This window comes from Astatotilapia calliptera, chromosome 10, assembly GCF_900246225.1.
Source record: "Astatotilapia calliptera chromosome 10, fAstCal1.2, whole genome shotgun sequence".
Taxonomy (NCBI): Eukaryota; Metazoa; Chordata; class Actinopteri; order Cichliformes; family Cichlidae; genus Astatotilapia; species Astatotilapia calliptera.
The window spans coordinates 25,341,614-25,365,018 of record NC_039311.1 but is presented as its reverse complement, the minus strand read 5'-3'; the positions used below and the strand labels follow the sequence as shown (position 1 = coordinate 25,365,018).

Sequence of the window (23,405 nt, the reverse complement as noted above, 5' to 3'; positions counted from 1 at the left end):
TAGCAGTAACAACCATTATGCTGTTATGCTATTATGTCACAGTCAATAATATAAAAGAATAAGAGATGACTTGCAGAAACAGTGCTTGCTCAAGTAAACCTGGTCATTACTCTTCCAATGAGAGAGCTGCGGTTGTCTGCTTGTCAGCAAGATTACACAAAACTCCCAAGATGAATTTCATGAAAATTTGTGGACAGAAAAGTGATAAAGAGAGAACATTTATACATTGGCTGTGGCTCAGCCAAGCACCCATTTAGGCCATCTATGTTTTGCTGAGATCAATCATGCCTGTTTTTTATATCTGAAGCCAGGTTTGAACAAGCACGCATTCAGTTCTGCAGTGAGAAAAGATAAAGATGAGAAAGAAGTTATAAGAGGATCTGAAAACATGCATCTACACTCCTGCACTGGAATCTTATCAACCACATCAATCAGCTCCAACTCTTCAGCAGCTATACTGAAGTAGCGATCCCATCAGCTCCAAAAGAAGCCCAAAATAAATATAATTCGTTTATTTTTTGAATGTTAGTGTTTTGTCTAGTTAATCAGTAGATCATTTGTTTGTGGCGCTTTGCAGGTCTTCTGTGGCTGGGTGAACTTGCATTACTTGGTGGTTAGGGGGTGTGCAGCTGAGATATCGGTAAACACTCAGAGACGGGGGAGGGAAACTTGTGGTGGAGGGCAGAGCAAGAAGCAAACAAAGAACATGTAGGTTTTACTGCTACTAGATAACTGCAAGCGTTTAGAAATGCTGCACAAGCAATTACAATGCTTTTTCTATAGCTAAAAATATGTTTATGCTTCACAACTTCTAAGTAATTGCTGGCGATGAATCACAAATCCCAAGACAGCAACATCTCACATAAATTAACCGGTTTTAGAATGTCTTACAATCCCCAGGGTATCCTAAGACACTTTATTTCAGTGATTGAAAACATCTTCACCTTCACCTTCCAGCAGCCTCATTGACAAATTTCCGAGACCTAAAAGTCGTCTATTTTCACAACAAACCTGCCCTGTATTTCACATCAAAACACAGACCTTGCCTCCGGGAAGTAATAAACACTTTCTCCTTTTTCTCTAACAGGAGTCAGATGCATGCAGTCGGTCAGACACAATGTCAAACACAATGATATATCTGTGTTCAAAACTCATAACCAGCCGCATTGTTTGATATGAAAGTAGTGAGCAGCTCAGCGCCTACTTTATCTTGATCTCCAGACTGGGAGACTCCAGTTCTCAGAGCTCAGCAGACAATATCCACCACTTGTTTTATTCAGTGGGCCGCAGCATGCCAAAACCTTGAGCCAGGGCCATGGTTATGACTGGATTCCTAGTCGTCGGGTGGCAATGTGTCCTGCTGGGTTGGGGAGGATGAGGGCGGCGGGGTTCACGTTGACACAAGCAGCTGTGAATAATAGGAAAGTCGCCCACATTCCCATGCTGCAGGGAACGGGGCAGTTGGGGGGGGGCAGCAACACCTGTGGGCAGCCCATTTGTCAAGTGATTTGTGGGGCAGAGTGTAGAAGCAGTGAGAACAGAGGACCGAGGGCAAATAGGGGTGTGTGTGTGTGTGTGTGTGAATGGAGGATGGGGGGGTAACTTTGTAGAGTATTATTACAGGACCACACACAATGTCATGCCTGTTGATTTCCGCTCTTACACACACCTGTGCAACTTAAAAAAGGCTTCACTTCCTCAAACTACAATTGGAGTGGAAAACAGCAGAATCCAGCTGAACTGGCCTGAAAGCAATGAAACTGTATGCCTGCAAGCTTATCGATTTGTTTTATCAACTAGGGCATGTTTTTCTCACACCTGCAGACTACAAAACACTGATGTCATAGCACCAGAAATTTTCCACACCTGAGCCACATGCGTGTCTTCGTGCTCTGTTTCAATTCTGGGCTCAGACTAAAAAGATAATAAAATAGCTGCGCTGATCCTGAAGATCCTGAACCATGGCAGTGGCATCAATAAAATGCTGTGATCTTATTGCACTTTGTCCTACTCCTGTCCAATATCGACATTCTACATTTTTACTCAGGTACTACCTAAGCTTAAAAGTCCCCAAAGAAAGATGACTCTGGCTAGAGCTGGGCGATAGAACGATAACGATATGTATCGCGATATAACTTTTACTCGATAGAGAAATTAAGCTATCGCGATAGACCTCGCCGCTCTTGTCCTCTTTAAAAAAAAAAAAAAAAAAAAAAAAGGTCAGCCAATCCAAATTAAGTAGCGCAGAGCCGAACCAATCACAGCCGCAGCATCACGTCGCTTGACTTGTTACGTACAGCACAAGTGCCAAGCCGCACGTGTGTTTGTTTGGGAAGCAGCCAGCGGGTAATGGAGCCAGCGCGTAATGGAGGAAATGAGTGTGCCGACTAGAAAAATCAACCGAGCGTGACCGAAGAGAAAACAGATGATGGTTCCAACGCCGGAGAGATTGTCGAACGGAAGAGCCATAGAAGTTCCGTAGTGTGAAGGTATTTCGGCTATTTCAAGTCTGACAAAAAACAGAGTAGCGTGCACTGTAAATTGTGCCGAAAGCAAGTCTGGAAATACAATAAACTGGTGCATGCGTCACACTGCGCCACGTTATTGTTTCGGGGAAATGAATTTCTACAATACTGTTACTGTTAATTCTACTCTCTGCAGTGTTTAAATGCTTACATATACACACAGTTACTGTCCCTCCACACATACGACTCGGTTCTGCTTCTATGCCCCAGCTTTGTTTACTTTTTCCCACCGAGGCTTCTAGACTTCTGATTGGCCAACATTTCTGCACGGTTAGGAATCTAGCGCCACCTGCTGCTTTGGCATGTTCATAGCAGCGTTTTCCTTCATTTCTGCCTTTATGTGTGGACGGGATTATTTTTTAAAACGGAAACGGAAAATCTCCGTTTTCAAAAATACCCGTGTACGTGTGGACGTAGCCTCAGTCTCTGACTGGAAGCGCTAATTCGTCATTCGGCTTTTGTCAGACTAAAGTAACTGTTAAAACTGTTTGAAAAGCTCAGCTATACAAGAAGGAGAGATTGAGAATTTCCTTTTAGTTCTCAGTTTATTTGATATTGACAAAAGTTAGTCAGTTTTGTCTGTTCTTCTGTAAAACAAACTAAGATTTATTTTTAGAATTAATATTTTGTTTCTAAGTGGAATCGACAATTTAGTCTGTTTTGTTTGTTCTATTTTGAAACTTAAACGCTTTAGCGGCTGTCTTTTGTGTAGTTTGCAATATTTGCCTTTATTTATCTGAAAAAGTCTCATGTTCCTTAAGTACATCTACCCTGTTGAACTTATTATGGGAAATAAATATTTAAATAAAAACAAGCTGCTGATTATTTCACATTTTACTTGTGAGCAACGGCACATTTAAATCTTACAAATATAGTTATTTGGCTTATATCGTGATAGATATCGTTATCGCCTGAAATGAAAAAAACATAACGTGATATGAAAAAATCTCATATCGCCCAGCTCTAACTCTGGCACAGTTTATCCATTCAGAGACAAACAGAAAGCTAGTCAGGGCACTATCTACCCTATTCTTACAGCTGGACTTAACACAGTGTAAATTTAATGTAAAGCATTCAGCCTGGCTCTAATGTTCCCAGAGATTATTTACTCTCAAACTAATTCCAACCATTTAGCGAACAGAAAGAAAATTATGACTATTACAAAGTCCAGCTCATCAATAGTAATAAAGTCAGTGTGTTGAATTTTATTATCAGTGCATTATTTCTTGTCTATGGTGTATATTTTGGTTTACTTTAACCGCTCTCATCATAAGTGCTTCCGAAAGCAGCAGCAGTTTGCAACTTTCAGTGGAAAAAGGATCTGATAAATGTGACCTAGCAGGTCAACACAGTGGAGAACTCAAAAATAACATGATGTGACCACCAGGGATTTATATGGTTTCATTGTTAGAGTGCTTTTAATTAATAAACTAAAAGACTGAACATCCATTATTTAATAAGTGTGGAAAGAACAGTAGCTCACAATAGCAGAAGAATCCACTCTCACAAGTGCCTGTAAGACAAAAGTTAGATAACCCAATTTTATGCTGAAACATGTATAAATTAAGTTCCACAGATGAGCACACTGGGAAAATCCTCTGCTCAGAACACTGCTCTTTGATTAGGCGGTTGATCTTTTAACAGCGTCCAATATCAGGGCTGAAGGCGTGGGGGAGGATTTGATATTTAAGCATCTCTTTATCCTCTTCCTTTTGAAATGTCAAGTTCAAAGATCCAGACCAGCAGCCTTGATCTGTGAGCTAAGACGACCCAGAGAACTACCCAGCAACTCCTAACCATCATCACACGACAGCTTCACGGCAAGTAGCAAAACAGTACACATGGAGTTTTATTAACTCTGATTACATTAAAACCAGTAAATAGGCTTTTGATGTTTGCGCCTCGTGCTCAGTCAGACCATCTAAATCAAACCAAAGCTGTGTTTTCTTTGTAAGGAAATGCTCACTGGATGTCTGAGCCTACTCTAATCAAATAGAACTGATTCAATTAGGAAACTTTCCCAGGCAGACTCTCATAATCCCACAGTGTATCTTCAGTTAGTGGAATTTTTAAAGACAAACAAAAAGAAGATTTTGATGTCTGTAATGAAAAGAAGTGATACGCTGACCTTTAGTTTTAAGCAGGGTGCCAGTGCTAGTTAATGAGTTACTGCCAGTTCATCCAAAGCCAAACCAAGCATGATGCACTACTGAACCTGATTTCATGGCTCATGAGAGAAAAAACACAGAAAGGCAGCCCCCCTATGACTAGATAAAATCTAGACCTGCCTTGCATTTAATTTTTTTGCATCTTGCAACCGATGGCAAGCAGCTGCTGTTAACTTCTGAGCGACCACTTTTAATCGCAAGTCGACTGTCTCGTGAGGGCACCCTGCCTCCAAAACAATCACGTTCCGACTTGGGCTGACCGCAATCTCTCCCAGACAGACTGGCGAAGGTTTGCAAATAGCTGCTGTCCAATTTATAGACACAGACAGATTGTAAACATGTTGCAATCAATCTGAGTTAGTCTGCATCAATGAAAGGAACTCAAACATGACACATTTCTCAGATCAGCTGGATGCCAACTGGTTGAACCATGATTTCTGTCACATTGCTTTGTCATTCATTTCTGCAAGTTGTTGGCATGAACTTAAATCTGAACTCAAGAAGAAGCCGATGTTATTTGCACCAGTGTTCACAGTTAATCACTGCATTAAAACAAACTGTTTGTCATGGTTGGCTGTGTGGCAGGCAGGAATTGGACCCAAAATGCAGGACTCACGGAGGCAAAACGTGAACTTGAAAGCAGCTTTAATGCTGACCAAAGGAAAACCAAACAGAAAACCTAAACTGGAAAGCTAGAACTAAAATACACAAGAAAACATCAGGAGAGCCACAGCACGAGAGAGAACTGACGTTAACGAGACAACGCAGAACACTGGCGGACACACACTATAAATACCCGGACAGGAACATGAGGGAACGAGGAACAGGTGGGAACACAGCCGGGAGAAATTAGACTAAACGAGACAGAGGAAGCGAAACTAGAAACACTGACATAAGATATGAACCTTCAAAATAAAACAGAAAATCCACAGACTGAACACGGATAACTCTGACCAAGAACAGGAGGAACACAGTACAGGGGTCAGAGTGACATCAGGGGCAAAGGAATACACAAGCTAAGAAATATAGAACAGAAACCAAAACACCAAGAACCAAAAGGAAAACACCATTCAGTCACAAACTGACTCCATCTTATTGTTGTTTCATCGGTCTTGAGGCACCAAAGTTGCCTTTGTTTGTGCCAGTATAACATTTTTCACTTACATCACCCTCATAGTTCTTTCAAGTTTAGCATTGACATGTCTCTGAACATTTATAAGCAATGCAAGGTGCTTTAAAAATGTGCAAAAACTATAGAATTTGTCTTCCATTTCCAGAGTTTTTGCAGAGAGTTACTGAGTGCATACAAAACCTTTCTTGAACTTGACAGATCATATTTTAGTTATCATACATTTCTATCAGTGTAATAGTGACTGCTTTGTTATCAAGACCTATCTTTGAAGCTCAGCTCTCACCATGTAAAGCATTTAAAAAATGATTCAGCTCAGTTAAGACACGTACAGGTGAGATCAGAAAGACAAGGTGATCAAACGATTAGAGCAAATGCTTCTGGCAGACTGAGTCCATAATTTGTTCATATATGAAAAAGATAAGGGGATTAGCATTAGAACACCAAGGTAATATAGCACTGAAAATGCTGAATCGGAGATGAATAAAGTTGCAAAATTAAAGATTCGGTTCATTCAGTGAAGTTTAAAAAGTTTGAAAGTAGGTTAAAGTCAATTCAGTTTCAAAGTATTCAACACCTCAGAGTTTTTTAAGGTTAAGGTACATCTATCGCTATGAACACGTCAGCACTGTGTAAAGCATGACTGCTTCTTATTAAAGGGGCGAACCACTGGTTTAACACAAGAGTATCTGTGCACTAGCCATGGAGAGAATGACCAAACCTGCAGAAATGGTTATACACCATCTCTGGCTCTGAAGTAGCTGAAAAGACCCAGATAATGTAATCTCAGCTTGGGCTTGGAGGACTCAGTTTTTTAAGAAACTACAATTTAAACTCGGGCTGAGGCATTGGAAGAACCAGTCAGAAAGAATTCATGGGAAGTGTGTTAAATATTTCCAGAGTTTGATCCATGCAAAGAAACTAATGCTCTCTGCTGCTTCAAAGTTAACATTCAAATTTTTGTTACCAGCCTATCACAAGTGCTCTAACTTTATAGCAGGATTGTCCTGAGTGCAAATTTCTAGGCATTTTCTGGTGCTAGTCAAACAGAAAATATTCAAAGTATAAATAGTGGCTTTAAAAATAACTCATTTCGCACAGAAAGACCTTTAAAAGCAACAGAATGTCTTGTATTTTTTTCGTGCACAGTGCACAGCCTCCCTGAGGGCCGAGAGTAATGCCTCACTCTACAAAACAAAATTCTTGTGGGAGATAAAGACTCTCCACCACTAAACAAAACTGTCAATACATTTCTCACTAGGTACTTTTTAAAAAAGAATCTCGAACAATTACAAAGACACACAATCTTGTGATAAATGTGTTAAATTGGTAAAAATTAACTAACTAATGAACACTACTGCTGTTATTAGAAAGGACTATTGTATTGTATTGGTCTACTATCCCGCATTAAAATAACCCCAACTCTGACACTGAAAACAAAATAAGGTCTAAACTGATCCTCATCACATGAATAATTGAATATATGGCTACAGCCTTATTTTTCATTAGTTAAAAAAATACTGATTTTTTTTTTTCTTATTGTCAGCAAAAGAAGTCAACAGATGAAACCGAACAATTTTACAGCTTCCAATCTTCCAAAGAGTTCAACTGCTGTCTAGAGCCATTAAAAGAAGTGCATCAGTAAAGCAAATGATTAAGATTCACTGCACTGAAGCAAAACACACATTAGATCACTAAACATTTATTAATCCTGAAGAAAGAAAATTCAGAAATTCTCAAAGCAAGAATTAGTGTTGGAAAACTGCTGACTATAGCCTCTGTGTCAAAATGACCTTACAACACACATCATGAGATCTTGCGCAGACTGCTAGCAGAAGGGGAAGTGGAGATGATGGATGATAATCAGATAACATCTTTGTCACTGGGTAATAGGCCCTGCATGGTCGTGACCAAGTTGTAAAGAACCACCAGTCTTGCAGATAATCTCAATAAGGGATGACACAATAAACTGGCTGTCTGATTTCTGGTTAAAATACCATTAAATCAAACATCATGAACATTTGTCTTGGAACTCTCTAAAGCATTGCTTACTCCTCCATAACAATTGGCTCTGTGTGCTGTACCCTTTAACAAGCAGCAGTGTTTTTTTCAGGCCTGTCGATATCAGTGTTCCTGGTCTCTGCTGGGCAGCAGATGCCAAGCTGGCTGGAGGTGGCGGAAGCCCATGGTGTTCTGACTCCTCCGGCCCTGCAGGGGGCTTTGCCTAGTCAGAGACTTCTTCAGCAGGTTTTCTGCTTGTTAACCATACTTGGATACTGTCTGGCATGGTTTCCAAAAATCTAGTCGCCATTACCAAGCTTTTTTTTTTTCCTCCTTGTGTCTGTAACTATGCGACAGCGTATATGGAAAAGGAGCTTAAACTGAATCAAGCAGCTAATGACTCTGTAACACTTCAGGAGCCATAATTTATTAAATGCAAGCCTGCATGGGGTCTGTTATATCAATTTGACTGCATATTAGATTAGTATGACATGTTGCAACTTAAACACCTCCAACGGGGTCTTAAAGCTGGACATTTGTTGTGGGGTAATGTGGTGTATGTACTTCCAGGAAGACTGAGCAAAGGAGAAACAGGTGGGTCTGTTACTTTACCTTACCTATCTTTCATATAAATGCAACAAAATAAAATATAAGTGCACTGAATTAAACCTTAAAGTTAAGAGACTGCATGTTCACTAAGTATAACTGCATAAAAACCTGTCTATTGCATCCATTTTGAGTCACATATTAAGTTCACAGTCACTTTAACAACAGGTCAAGGACAGCAATGACTTGCAGGCTTGTCTGCCTCCATCAGGGCATCTCCACCAGATGCCCAAACCACCCTGAATGACTCCTCTCAAAATGGAGAAACTGTAGTTTGACACTAAATTCTGCTCCTGCCACCCACTAATGTTAGAGGAACTACAGGGAGACTTTGGCTAAGATGAGAGTCATGTTTTTGCTTTGCCTCGAGGGAAAATGGGCAGCTTTGCTGCTGCTCCATCTCCTCTCAAAGCTGAGAAGTGCATTTAGAGAGACAAAACCACTTACCACACACAAAGATTGTTACAGTTTTCTCTGAAGTTTACCGGTTTGTAAAAGCCTGAGAGCCAGAAGTCACCTCACTTTGTCCACTGCATCGTGTCACTGTTACCTATGTCATGGTTTTTCTGAGTTTTTCTGTTATCTGTGGTTTCTATTGTAATCATTAATCTATCTTGCAGTGTGTTTTCGAATGTTCGTTCCTTTTCTAAATGTGTTCTGCGTTCTCTGTGTCTTATTGTCTTGGCTTTATGAGTTTATTCTTTGTCCTGCTTCCAGTTGTCTCCCATTTTATTTTGAAAGTTAGTTCCTCCTGTGACTTTGTGCTTTTACCTCCCTCCCTTGTTCCTTTTCTGACCTTGTTACTGTCATGATTGAATTCACTTGTGCCTTATTACCCATTTTTCTGGTTTGTGTATTTAATCTTTATTTTCTACCTATGTCAGATCACCATATGGTCTCCCCTTTGTTCCCGTATTGCTGTCTCCCCAGTGGGCTCTGGTGAATTTGCTCCATTCTTCATATTTTTGACCTTCTTAGTACTTCAGGGTTTCCTGCCATCACAGTACAGCATGTTTTCTTTTTTTCAGTATTAATTAAAGTACCTTTCTGCAATACCTGTCAGTCTGCCTTCATCTTTTACTTTTTCACTGCTTTATGAAACATCAAATATGGCATCTTTACATAATGTTAAATGAATGTATCTTAAAATGAAAACTGTTCTTTCAATATCAAGATAAAAATTGTTTTTCCTCCCCAAGACATTTTGCCAAAGGCCAAAGAAAAAAGGAATCTCTAAATCATTATCAGCCATCGCATAATTTACAGAAAACCCTCTGGGTGGTTACCATTTGTCTGTGACAAACATTCACTTTAAAATGTTTGGAGCAAATTAATGACTGCTATGAAGCAAGATAATCCAGTGCAGTAAGCATGATGTCTTCATTTGGTATTGATTCAAGTTCTTTATTAAATTGAGTCCTTTCCAGGGACAAAATAAATCACTAACATGATTTTCATTTGTACGAAGAGAAAAGTCTGCTTGTCATAATACATTTTGGAAAACAAGTAAAACCTTTTAGAAAATAAATACACCACAAGAAATACTAGCAAAAACTGTGTCAAATCTGCATCTTTGCTTGAACAGGATGGTGCCTGCCAACAGCTAACCACAGGTTTTATCTTTATTGTCCTGAACTAAAGCTATTTCAGAGTCTTCAGTCCAGTTTTCACATTGCAAGGGACAGTGTACACCTGGAGTCTTGACATGCCTTTACACTTAAATTGCACTTGTAGAAGAAGACCCCCTGAAGGCAGATTCCAAACGCTGAACTTGAGCTGCAAAGGTAGATCACATTACAGCTCTCATCAGACACGTCTTTAAAATCCATTCCCTGTGTCTGGCAGCGACCAAATCGCCCCTAAAGTCAACTCTGCATCATGTCTCTTTAATAAATCCTGTCTGTGATTTAGTTATCACCCTTCAGCATCTGATTCTTATCTGTGAATACAGCCAGTTGTCACAGCCCACAGCAAGACCAGGAAGATGTTCCAACAAAAGCCTAAATACTCTTGTTATATCTACACATCTCATCCGAATAAACTCATATTAATCCATCTTCATACTGTGGGAAGGCATTCTGTTCAGTTCGAATACGTATTTTTAGATCCTTTACAAATCGAATTCAGCTCATCTCACTCACTGCAAGGCATCTGTCTACAAATCCTCCCACACATTTGCCCCATGACTTCTGGTGGCTGTACACATAGTGTGCACACACAGATTGTAAAAAGATACAAGAATCTCATTTCCAGTAATACAAATGAGTCATTTCAGGAAAATCATTAAAGGAAAGATAAAGAGTCTTTTGTTTAGCCAACATTTAACATTTGCAAGTCCGTTTTTTTTTTTTTTTTGCCATTTAAAATGCAAAAGTTTTTCATTCTTGAAAAAACAACCTCTTTAGTACCAAAATCAGATATATTTTCTCAAGGCTTAAGAAATACAAACTATTAGTTTGGTGAGGCAATCGACCTTTTAAAGAAAATTTTAAATGCAAAAATAAAAAAACACCAAGTATTAATCTGAAGAACTGGTAGTGAAAGCGAATAAATATTTTGGCCCTGATGTTAAAATGATGTAGAGAAACATTTTAGACAAATTCCTCTGTCCGATCAACAGTAGTTGTTGGTTTTCCTTAATTGCTTAATTTTCTGCCTCTCTTGCGCTTCCTGAGGGACACTTAAACAAAGAGATCAGCCCTCTGGGGAATCAATCACACAAATGCAACAAATGCCCCGCAACCACTTACTGAACAACCAAAAAAGACCAAAATAATTAGCCTGCACTACAAGTCAGCTAAAGGGGAGAAACCCACTCAAAGCATGAAATGTGAGTTAAATCAGACACTTTACCTCTGCAGTGATGGTTGAGCCTTAGGGGCCAGAATAACATTAAAAGACATGACTGACACAGGACTCTCTAATGTTGTTCATCCCCTATGCATAGAATCATGTGCAGACATGCCTCCACACCTTCAGACAAACTTTATTTTGCAAAGCATATAATGTTGGGGGTGTTTTATTATGTTAGCTTACACTAATGTGCAAATTTCACGCTAACAATTCAACAAGAAACCCTGAAATTTTGACAAGTTACAAAAGGCGGTCAAAACCAGCCCCTAAGAAACAGCAACACTGCCAGATGCATGCTATATCCATGGCATGGCACAGCCCATTAGATTGAAGCGAAAACCATGAAAGACTGTCTGGTTAGCCCTGGGGTCCTCATGAATATTCATCTGCACATGCACACACTGAACACAGAGATTTCTTTTCACCATCAAAGTCAGTCTGGATTCAGACTGGTTTCATTTTAATTTAGCAGATGTGAATGCAGGTTTATGTGGCAGGCAACTGACTGGCACAGTGCCAGACATAATGAGCCTCATCATTTTATCTGGAGGGAGATGAATAAGGAAAGACAGTACAGCTAATAATGTAATGGTAAATGCATTTGGCAGGTTATTTTTTTTCACCATGTTTCCTTCCTGATGGTTATAAAACTGTCAAAATCTATGACAAGTCTTTGTTTCCTACAGGCAGAAATAATGATATCAGATATGATATTAGAGGAAAAAACAGCCAACAGGACAACCTGCCCCGACATGGCAAGATGTCCCGTTGGCTAAAAGTCATGACATACAAAAAAGCAAATACATAAAAAAACGAAAGCAGAGGACGGACAAGTAAAGTTAATCAAATTGAAGACAATTTGTTTCTTAGCCGTGAAGCAACAACGGAGAATGACTGTCTTATTGATTTGTTTCTGAAAAAAGAGGGAAGCAGGAAAACCCCTGTTGACCCCATGACCCGTCCCTACCCTTGCTTTACTAACCCATGAACACCCTGAAGCAGTCAAACTGTCACTTTATTTTTGGTATCTGACACAATAATCAGTAACCCATAAGCCTTTGTCCTCTTTGTGTCTTACAGCAGGTATTGTCAGTAACATGTATTTACTATTTTGTTACTTTCCTCATATATAGTGCCGATATCACTTTGCAACTTAATCCTGGTTATGGGCTAAATGGTACTCTAAATATATTTCCCCACAGACACATCGACTGCATTGACAGTTTGACATAAAGTCAAAGAACAAAAGAAATCAGAGGACATGGCATTCACTAGGACAATGGCATGGTCTGAGGGGAAGCCTTGAGCAAATACTTAAGAAGCTTAATGACATCTGCATTGTTCGAAGAAGAATCATATCTCATATCCATTACAAAAAAAAACAGAAAAACCAATGACATAGTGCTGTGGTCACATTTCACAAACACCTGAACCCCGCAGGATGGCAAGGGGAATCTCTGCTTCCCACTTTCCAGGAGTAATAATTTATGAACCCTTTTGTAACAAATTGTAAGCAACAATGTTCGTAATTAATGGGTAAATTCTGGCCCAGAGATGTGGCACTCGATCCTTTTTTTAGTGCCTGCTGCTTGAGGTACTATTATAAAATAATTTAGTACTAACCTAATGGTGCAAACAGTAGAAAAAAATTAATATATATAAATATTGCTTCAGTTTCTGCACAATCCAACTTCATTTGGACATGATGGTAAGCTTTAAAGTTGCTGGCTGCAGAAAGACAAAAATCTTAATATCAACGTCCAAAATTAAGCATCTTAATTTCTCAGCTTAACTCTAGGAAATATAAAATATACTAGCTTGCATCAGATTCTACTGCCAAGAATGAAAGAAGGTACAACTAAATCCCAAAACAATCTGGTGTGATTTCAAATCATGTTTCTGGTTAGGAAGTAATTATTCCTGTCACTTGGTTAGGCTTCCCACGTGGAAGGTTATGTTTCATATGCCAAAGTATAATTTCTTTAAAAATCCGACATAAGATTTTACTGATTAACTCAGATGAGAGTAAACTGAAAATTAAACTAAGCTCTATAACCAACGTATGCAGCACAGTATAGAATAAATTCCATCCCTTTGTGTGTGCTCGTGAGAGAACTGTTGATTTCAACAACAGCAAAGCAAATAATCCCAGGCTCTGGCAAATATTAAAAAAAACAAAGCAAAGAAGAGGGCATGAGAGAGGTGTGCAGAGCACAGGGTGTGGGGGTAGATGGCTCAGAAAAAGGCGGGAAGGAGGCAAAGACCATTGTGGTGTAAAATTTCTCTGTAACACGAGCCCCTGCTTGTTGCCCCACGGCAGATTGTGCCTTGTCCGATGTACTGGCGTCAGGTGTGTGCAGCTGCTCTTTAAGCTCTGTTTGTGGACTAAAAAGGGAGAGAAGAGGGAAAAGGAGAAATGAAAGACTTCTCAATGAAGGCAATACTGGAGGGTTTTTTCGTCTCTCGCCCTGGCACTCAAGGGACTGCTGCCAGGACTTGGACTGTGGCCCAAGACAGTGCCATGTGTCCCACAGATGGGCCTTCTAAATATGAAGGGACATAATGTACAGATGGCCAATTTTGCCTGGGCACAGCTCAAAGACAAATGGCCAAATCTGCTGAAGACTGAAATACTACAAATTTGTCTTATTTTAAGACAAAGAACCCAGTAGTTGTTATGGTACTCCCTGCAGTGTTTTTTCAATAATACTATTTTACTTATGAAAAAGATACATTTTAAACTTTTAATTGTTATTTTATAATTACAACTAATTCTACTAACAGTATGCAGTATCTATGATTATCAAATCCTGAGGATTCTACATAACATACATAATTATAGAAGACACGGGAGGAGAGTCACAAATAATCATACATTTCTTGGTGAATGGAAATTTTAAGCAATTATTTAGGCTACTGTCAACATTTCAAGCTGCATGTTGTTTCTTTATCATCATTTTCCACTGCAGAAATTCTCAGGCAGTTTAAGATTCCTTTGTGCTCATTCAAACCAAAGAAATTTTCCCCCTGTAGGATGCCTTTCAGCACCGTTTTCAAGGGATAAAAGAAGCAGCTTTTCAGGGCAAGGTGCTTCTGAATGTCTCTGAAAGACTTCTTGCTGGGACTTGACCCTGACTGATTAAACTTGTGACTAGTGTTGTTCTTAATACCATATTTGCAGGGCCCCAGAGAGCCACAAGCAGAAATGTGAACATGTCAAGGTATGGCAAGTTTGTTACTGTGATGTTGTCTCACATTGCCACAGTACACAAATGTTAAAGAAATGGTCTCTGCTATAATTTTTGCTACATTTACAAGTCAGATGCCTACTAAGAGACAAATTTACGAGCAGTAGAAAATGTCGGTATTCTTTTCAGTTCCCCACTGCTGAACAGAAAAGAAGAGAGAGGATGGTGCTTTAAAAAAAAGTCCCCAAAGAGCTATTAAAAATTGTTAAATTGGCAACAGTGAGGTGAAATGAACATGATAACCAATGCTGTGAGTGATAGGGATGTCACACACACAAGCTGAGATGGTAAATACTCCTGGATGAATATCCAAATATGCCGGCAGCATCCCACACGACGGAAGACTACTCCTCCCAAATATCACCAACAACAAAGCACAGTTTGCCAAAGTTAACAAAACAACTAGCAAAGTATAAACCACATCATTGCCCTGTGTTATTATTTTTACTCTTGCAATGCAGTCCAAGCCGCTGCAAAATTATAATGCTACTTTGTGAGTTCTGTGGGTGCTACGCTGCAGTGGACATGAAGGATATAAGGAAATGATTTACAGTGCAAGGACACTGTAACTCTTAAGGTGTAACTCTTATGCTCTAACTTTGCTGACATCATCCGCACAGCCAATCCAGCAGGGTAAAATATACCTCTACTTCACTTCACACTGCTCTTACAGTACTGGATAGAAATAATCAATCCTGTGCGAGCAATGCAGCCAAATCCAATATTTGTGAGTCAAAGAAGTGTGATGAAAAAAGCCCCTGAGCACTCTCCCAACAAGACGAGAAAAACCTGAACCTGCAAGATTCCTGAAAAAAACTGAATTCTGCAATGCCTTTTAAGGGAACAAGTATTAAAAAATGAACTTAATGTGTTTCTGGGGAGATTTTTCATGTTTCTGACACTGTGTGATAACAGTTTAACGCTCTGAAGCAACCGTATGACAAATTCTTTACCTCCTGAATGGACACATATCTTCTTAAGTCTCATGAGTAATTTCCTGCATCCTTCACCCTGACTGAGTCTGCTTAGACAACCGTCTCTAGCTCTTAAAAGAGGTCCTATCTTTTCTGAGGTGATTGTTCGCTTTATGGATTTCTCACTGTGGTGAATGATGTGCTTTGAATAACATACCAGGCGAGGATGTTTTGGGGCAGCTCTGAAGCACCAGAAAGGTAGTCGATACAGGAGAGTCCCTCCCAGAAGGATAGGGATCAAACTACAGAGGCAGCTGTTGGAAATAAAATCCCACTCAAACATCAACCATCCACTACACATGCAAGACAAGGCCCTTGAAAAACCTTTCAATTTAGGCTTAAGGGTGATGTCAGCTCTGTTCCTGCCAGCTAAACAGCTAGGGCTTTGATTTCCCAAAACATGTCTTGGATCTTCAGAGCATGCACTGGCTTCAAACCACAAACTGAAACAACAAACACCAATGAGCGCTCAAGCAAAATGCTTTTTTTTTTTTTTTGTTCCAGTCGATTTGCAGCAGAGAAGCAGCCAGGTTGAGCACCTTTTAAAACAAAAGGTATCAAGCCTGCTGTCTTGGTGTTGGCACACATTCAAAATGAAAAAAAAAAATAGTTATGTTCTCTGGGAAACTATGATACTTAGATCATCTTTGTTCTCCGACAACAAAGGAAAATGCTTGGTTTACTATCATATACAATATCCCCTCATAACTTCTAAAGCTATATCAAGTCAAATTAAACCACTCAGGTTTAAAGAAAGTGCCAGTCTTTCTGTCAAAAATGTCTTAAAAATCCTAACATTTACTAACATTTAAATAGTCTAAATCAAAACATGCAAACCCCATGTCTTAAAAGTCTGGAATAACACACAAGGTATCCTGCAATCTATTCAGAAGCTTTTAAGTTCGAATGATTAGCTAAAGTAATGAAAAAAAGTTAATGCAATTGCTTGTATTTATTTAATTGTCCACTGTGCTGACCTACATGTTAGCCGAATTAGCTTACATATGCCTAACGCTACAGCAAGTCACCATTATAATACTACAGGGATCAAACAGCACACTCTCTTTAATGAAAACAATGAGCCAATACATTAGATTATATGGCTGTCATGCCTAGCTATCACTCAGGCAAATGCACTAATCCCACATGGACAACTGCAGCCAACAGCTGCACACTTCCTGCCACATCCAGACAAGCCCAGCAGCAAAGCGTAGGCATTCCCAGGCATTCAGCCACGGAGACGGATGAAGAGGAGGTCAGGGAGACCAGCCATTATTTACTAGAGAAGACTGACTCACTGGGATACATTATGACTGCTTTTTTATTTTTCTACATGCTGCAAAAAATATTTTCTTAGAAGTCAAAAATAGACCTGCAGATTTACAGCAAATACATTTTTAATAGCATATTTATATCTCTATGAATTTATTTTCATTTTCAAGTATTTTTCAATATGACCTTGGAGTCAACATGAATTTGAATGTCTCAATTACAGGATTGACTGTTTAATAATTCAACAGTCTGATATATTTAGAATATAAATAAATGTATATAAACCACAATGAATTATAAATAACATTGTAGAGGACTGCATGGTCATCACTTATTGTCTAAAAATGACATTATTATTTTCATAACTCAACAATTTGAGAAATATTTAAAGGCGACATCTTTAGAAAGCTTGATTGATTGGCTTACTGTCCACGGATATTAAAATATGATATATGATGACAACCAGGAAACACTTACATTTCAGGGTTTGAAACTAGAGCTGGTCCAGCAGTTGTGCTAGACAAATTGCCACTGCTATCTATTCATTATATTTCACATAAATAACAAATTACAAAGTCCTTCAGATGTGTATTAATTCTATCAAAAATGCTTAAAGCCAAAAGAATTTAAGTAAGGCTGAATGTGGGTAAGCATATGAAAGGGAAATAAAAGAAACCTTAATGTCATTTAACACTTCAACACACATAACACCAGCAACATGGTATTGTTTTTGATTAAGCATCATACTTGTAGTACTTCAACAGATTTTCTTCCCCAAGTGATGTTAAAACTGATCAAATGATGTCAATACAACCACTTTTTAAACATCAACCCACCCCTATAGTATGCGGCTATCCGATACACCCATACTATAGGGGTATTATCAGGAGTCACTCCCTAACAGGCAGCTGAATTGTTTGGATACTGAATTTTCTTTAGAGCTGGAATGAGCTGCTCTGTAGGAAAACTTTCAAGTTTACCTCCAAGTGAAAAGTGTGTCTAAGGCCAGTAAAACTGGGATTTGGGGCTAACTTTACAACTTTAGCATTTTCTAGAAGGTGCCCTTAATCGTTTTCAACAACAATGCGAGTTCACGGTACAGCTGGGCAGTATATCAATGTTTTTCTTTGCTTTCTTGTTATGTTTCCAAACAGGATATAAGTTGAGACATTACCAATTGTATTGATATAGCTTGCTTTTGACACTTGGTTCGACTTCTTTATGGTCCAACAATAAATAATATCTCCAAGGTTGAAGGCATATGTTTTAACTGCATGGGTGTCCACAGTAGGTGGTGATTTGTGGAAACACTGTACTTAGAAAGAAATTGCTCTTCTTATTAGGGCTGCAAAAAACACTGATTCTCAGATACTGACCACTGGATTAGGTACTCATTTGCATCAGTATTAATAGCAGCAGTCCTGTTTTTATCTCCTCCTGTTGACACATAACTTCATACAGCCCCTCCCCTCACTAGCATCTGCAGTAGTTGACATTCACAACACTTAACAACACTTTAAGAGGAATTTCGAGAAGCCAATAAAGCTCCAGTTGCAACATTAATTGCTTAACAATGAGTCTTAATTACACTATCCGTGGGTCTGTTCGGATCCCAGTGAGGTAAATTTCAGCTTGCGATGGTCTGTGTGGACATCTGTGTACCTACCTGTTTTTTGTGACAGTATGGACTTGTAGAAAATTTGAATTACAATGCGATCCAAGTGACAGACTTCAAAGAAGCGCAACGGGAATGACTACTCATCTGTTGAGTCTCCAGCTGTCCCTGTCTGCAGCAGAGTATAATCAAGGCATTAGCAATTTACTCAATAGCTACAAACCCAGGGAGTCACAAGGTAGTGTACTCTTAGTGCCCATCCCAAGCCTGAAGGTGCATTTATGTAACAGCCACATTAGCTGACTGTTAATTATCATTAAGGTAACAGCCATGGCTAAACTTTGCAGGTGGGATGTGAACGTTATCAGCCCTGCACGTCTGTAACATTATAATAGACGATGTTAATTTACCAGGATAACAGAACTGTTTGGGTCTAAAAATCATTATGTTTCTCCCAACTGAAGCTAAGAAAAGTCTACCAGCAACCAAACAGAAATTGTGGCAGACTACCTTAACAACTGTGTTTCATCAGCAAACAAAGTATGGAGCCAATTCACCAGAAGCACAGCACTACCTCAGAAAACCTAAAAATACTGACTTTTTCGTTGTTAGCAGTCCCCAAGACAAGCTTAAAATATTTGTCATAAATACACTATGCAATTATGTTAAAACCTTTTTTGCATGATAGTGTCATCGCTGTTCTCTCTTTTTTTTAACTGACTCTTCACTTATAACTGATTTTCTGTCATTTTTTACCTCTTGTAGTATCCAAAATAGTGAGGAGGATTGAGGAATTTCCCAGTATCTGTATTATTATGACAACGATACTCCTTAAACACAACAGACTTCTTTGACAAAAATCGCCATTTCACCCTGCAGATCATGAAAGTTGCTGGTCTACCACTGTGTGACCTTTTTTTAACAGGTTAATCCAGTTTTGAACTAACCCTTTCAAAGACCAAAGTCAAATAACAACACAAACAAACTAACCAGTTGATGCAACAGTAAACCAGCACCTCCTATCTTTTAGCAGGTACGCTGAATAACTGACTTTGTCAACAAAGCACACTGTCTTTGGGTGATGTCACAGTTAGCGGTACACTACGATACAGCTGCTCATTTTAACATCACAAAGAAATATTTATTCAGGTAAGTTGCAGCAGTTTCTTACTAAAGTCTGCGGTACTCACATGTTGTTACACTAACATATATTATATAAAAGCATCTGCCAGTTTTCTGAATGCAAGAGGCATTTTACACACAGAAACTCAGAGCGGATCCCTCCGAGCCTCCAAATGCACCGATGGATAAAACCTTGTTTGGTTAGAAATATTTCATAACAGCATTAACTAAAAAGGCCTGTCTGCTTTCCCTACTCTCTGTTCTGTAAATGTCATCGTAAAAGCTCAGCCACTGCTCAGATTTACTGCTCTACCGCCATTCCCGGACCACTTGCCCATTCTTTTAACAGAACGTGATGATCATATTGATGAACATTGGACTCTGAAATCAATAGTGGGTTGTATACAGTGCATCAACAAAGCTTCATGTTTGGGTTTCTTCTCATGCTCAGGATGGGTTCATTTCCATGCAGCAGAAATGCTTTTAGCCACAAATTGTATTCGAGTAAGTGCCCTTCAAGGTCCATTAGGGAGTAGGTCAGTTTTGACAGGGGCTGGTTTAGAAGCTCTTTAGGGGTCCGGGGTCTCTACCAAAGGCTAATGACCTAATCCAAAAACAGACAGCTTTACTTGGTCTCCAGAGGAGGTAGAGGGGAGATGAGGATTAAATAGAGATAACCCAATTAAGACAAGGCTGATGGAGTAAAAAAAATGTGGATTTAAGGAAAAAAAGAGGGATAAGGTCAGGACAAAGTGAGTTGCGAGAGGGCGGATGGTTTGGGTGGGGAAACTGACTTAATGAGTTTTGATTAATGTGTTTTGCAAATATGATTCTAATAAAAATTTAAAGACACCCATATCAGGTGAATAATTTATCTTTCTTCATTTTTCATGTTCATTTAAAAGGATCAGCCACTGTAATGAAAGCAGTACAGCATTTAACAGTCCAATATAAAGTTGAAAGCACACAGCTGTATCGTCGATATACAACACACTCTAGTTGATCACGTCCTTCAAAATGAGAAGGTGCATGGTGCCATTACCCTACACTGGCTAGATAAACAGTAGAGTTGCAGTTAGCTATCCAAAAACTTCAAGTATTTCCCCAGTTAACCTACTACTTCTACAAAATTCCATAAAAAATTAATCATCATAATTTTCCACAGCTCAAGGGAAAAGCTTAAAATAGCTAAAATTGTCAAACAGTACAAAACCCAACAACCCAAAAAGGTTCAAATTGTTTTGAACCTTTAAAAAAAAAGTCAAAATATTGAAATTGAAATGTTTCAGTGCACCCACCTTGTTTTTTAATATGTCATGTAACTTAAAGGGGCACAAAAGGAAGAATTTGCAGTTATTACAAAAGCATTCAGTATTGTACTTCTTTGCAGATTGATTATTCAACAAGCCTCAAACCTTAAACTAATGTTTGCTTACCTGTGAATAGCTTTGATGAGCCCCAAATCCTTAAGGCATACTGCTTTTCTCTGTCTTATTTTGTACTCAGACAGACCAGACAAACAATACACGAGAACCTTTCACTACCGGGAAACTGTAGGTATTTTTCTCAATTTGAGCCAATCTGGTCAAGAGAATCAAAGAAAATTGTTCATAGAAGCCCCAACTAAAAAGATCTATAAACAGCTTCTAACCCTCCACAGCTCCCTGAGGCAATGAGTCACGCCTTTGCAAAAATATTCACAAAAGTTAAACTCAGACTGGCTCTTAAAATGACACAAGCTGAGGATATACAGACACTGAAGCAAACAAACAAACACATTGCACTGCTCTGTGCTTATCTATCCCATCCTTTAACTAAAGAAAAACAAAATGCCCCTGCCTTGAAAACTCAACCCTCTTCTAAATTTGGTGCTGTGGTCTACATAAAGTGTTGTGGTTCTTTAGATGTTCACAGCAGTCGCATTAAACCTTTACCAACTTTCTTCGCAGACCGAGAAGAGTTTTATAACACACGAGCTCCTCAGACGCTCGACGCATGCCCGCGTGCACGCGCTTAGCTCTACGGGCTACAGCTACGCATTTGGTGCTTAATTAGTATCAATTACGCAGTAATTAAACACACCTTTAAAGGCGACGTTTCACGAAGACGACAAGCAACTTAAAAAAAATAAAACATGTAAAACGTGTAGAAGTCAACACCAGGAGGTTCATATATTACTATATTAAAATGAGGATGAAAATTCAACACAGAAGCCAAAAGCTTGTTAACGGAATAAGATAATGAACTCCTCAGAAGCACGCGACATAAAAACACGTCAACGTCTCGAGCAAACGAAACAAACGCTCCGAAAATTGTCGCCGCATCCAAGAAGAGACACGCATCCAATTCTCATTCAAACTCTGCACTCCTCCACGAAACTTTATTCTTTGATAAAAATGCGCAAAAAAAGCAAAACCAAAAATAAACCGTGCTCTTTTACTTCTCGATTTTTTTTTAACTTACCGCTCACGTGCAACAGGCAGACCTGAAGAAACAGCAGCAGAAACGCTCTACGAAGGAAAGCCATGTCTTTTGCTGCTTGTCCGTATCCACTCCAAAACAAACTGAAGCCAAGTGGTGCGTCGACGAGAAGTTAGCTGCCCGCTGGAGACGGAGGAGAGAAGAGGAGAGAGGACGGGGGGAGGGTGGAGGAGAAGAGAGGGGAGGGGAGGGAGTTCAATTAAAGTCTCAGTGCGGCTGGGATCTCGTATTGTGGGGCCTTAACGTGTGTGGCAGAGGCACAGAGCTTATCGGTGTTTTCTTCTGCTGCAAATTCACGCTGCATAGATTCCTTCTTGGTGGAAAGTCCTCAAGGTCACTGTTTAATATGCCCACCTTATCACGCCTCCGCACCTTTGAGGCCAAATCGCATGGTCTGTTGGCTGTATTCAGTTTAACTTTGCGCTAATGCTAGATCAAGGTTAAAAGTTTATTTATACAGGAGTCTGAAATTTAATTTAGGAGCTACCGGGCTGTAGATTTTTGTAAAATATGCTAATAAGCTGTCCAGATGAGAGTGATGCCACATATCTAGAGCCAGCAGGCAGTTAGCCTCGTTTAGTATAAATTCTGAATGACAGCTTAACAAAAATATGCCTACCAGCATTTATGAAGCTTACCAATTAAGATTATATATCTTGTTTAATAGCCTACATACAGGAAATACGTGTAAAGGGGGAATAAAATGCTCTCATATGAACTAGATTACACTATATCTTAGCCTCTGACTTATCACATTATGTGCAGATTGTAAAATTAAAATAAGCTGACGTGTATTAATTAAAAAGCTTTATAGATGGAGGTTTGTTTGGTTTTTTCTGTTGTGTTTTCTGATGGTTAAGACTGCTGAGATGAGTGTGCCAAACTTAAGACTACTGAGAGGCCAGCGAAGCCTGTTTTTAAGCCGGACAGTGATTTTAAAAAATATTCAGGGTTAGAGGAAAACCTCAACCCTTGACTTGTGCATCTGAAGAATCAGATGGCTCTGTTAAGATGTGGAGGACATTTGGCTGGTATGGTTTGGCTCCCTTTGCCTTTTCAAGGAAGAAGTGCCACTCCAAATAAAAACAAAGCTGTTTTACTCTGCAAGGGGAAATCTTTTTATTGTAATTAGAGATACAGTGCCCACAGGAAGGATGAGGATTTTCACAGTCACCAGAGTTCAAATTATCAACACACTTATGGGAGATTACAGTTTAGACAGCACTATCCACCTACACGGTTGGCAGCAGACCTTATGAACTGGATGTGCAATCAACTTTGACAAGGACATTTGCCTCTAGTCACCTTGCTTTTCAAAATATAAACAACAACACAAAAAGTGCATATTTACAATAATATATGCATAGGACACTCACAGAGAAATGCCTTCACAGTTAAAAAAAATGTCAAA

At 39.2% G+C, this 23,405-nt stretch overlaps 1 protein-coding gene across 3 annotated transcripts in view; it reads right to left on the bottom strand.

Annotated features, from left to right (window-relative positions):
• mcama (melanoma cell adhesion molecule a) overlaps positions 1–22,303 on the bottom strand; it is a 68,463-nt gene extending 46,160 nt beyond the window's left edge. For 2 of the 3 annotated variants that reach the window (XM_026182991.1, XM_026182990.1), the window contains exon 1: positions 21,977–22,303. In XM_026182991.1, coding sequence (XP_026038776.1) covers positions 21,977–22,040 — 64 coding nt within the window. In that variant the 5' untranslated portion in view covers positions 22,041–22,303. Of the gene's footprint in view, positions 1–20,949; positions 21,647–21,976 lie in introns of those variants that run through there. The other variant, XM_026182992.1, reaches the window with a different exon arrangement.
• Positions 22,304–23,405: the final 1,102 nt, after the last annotated feature.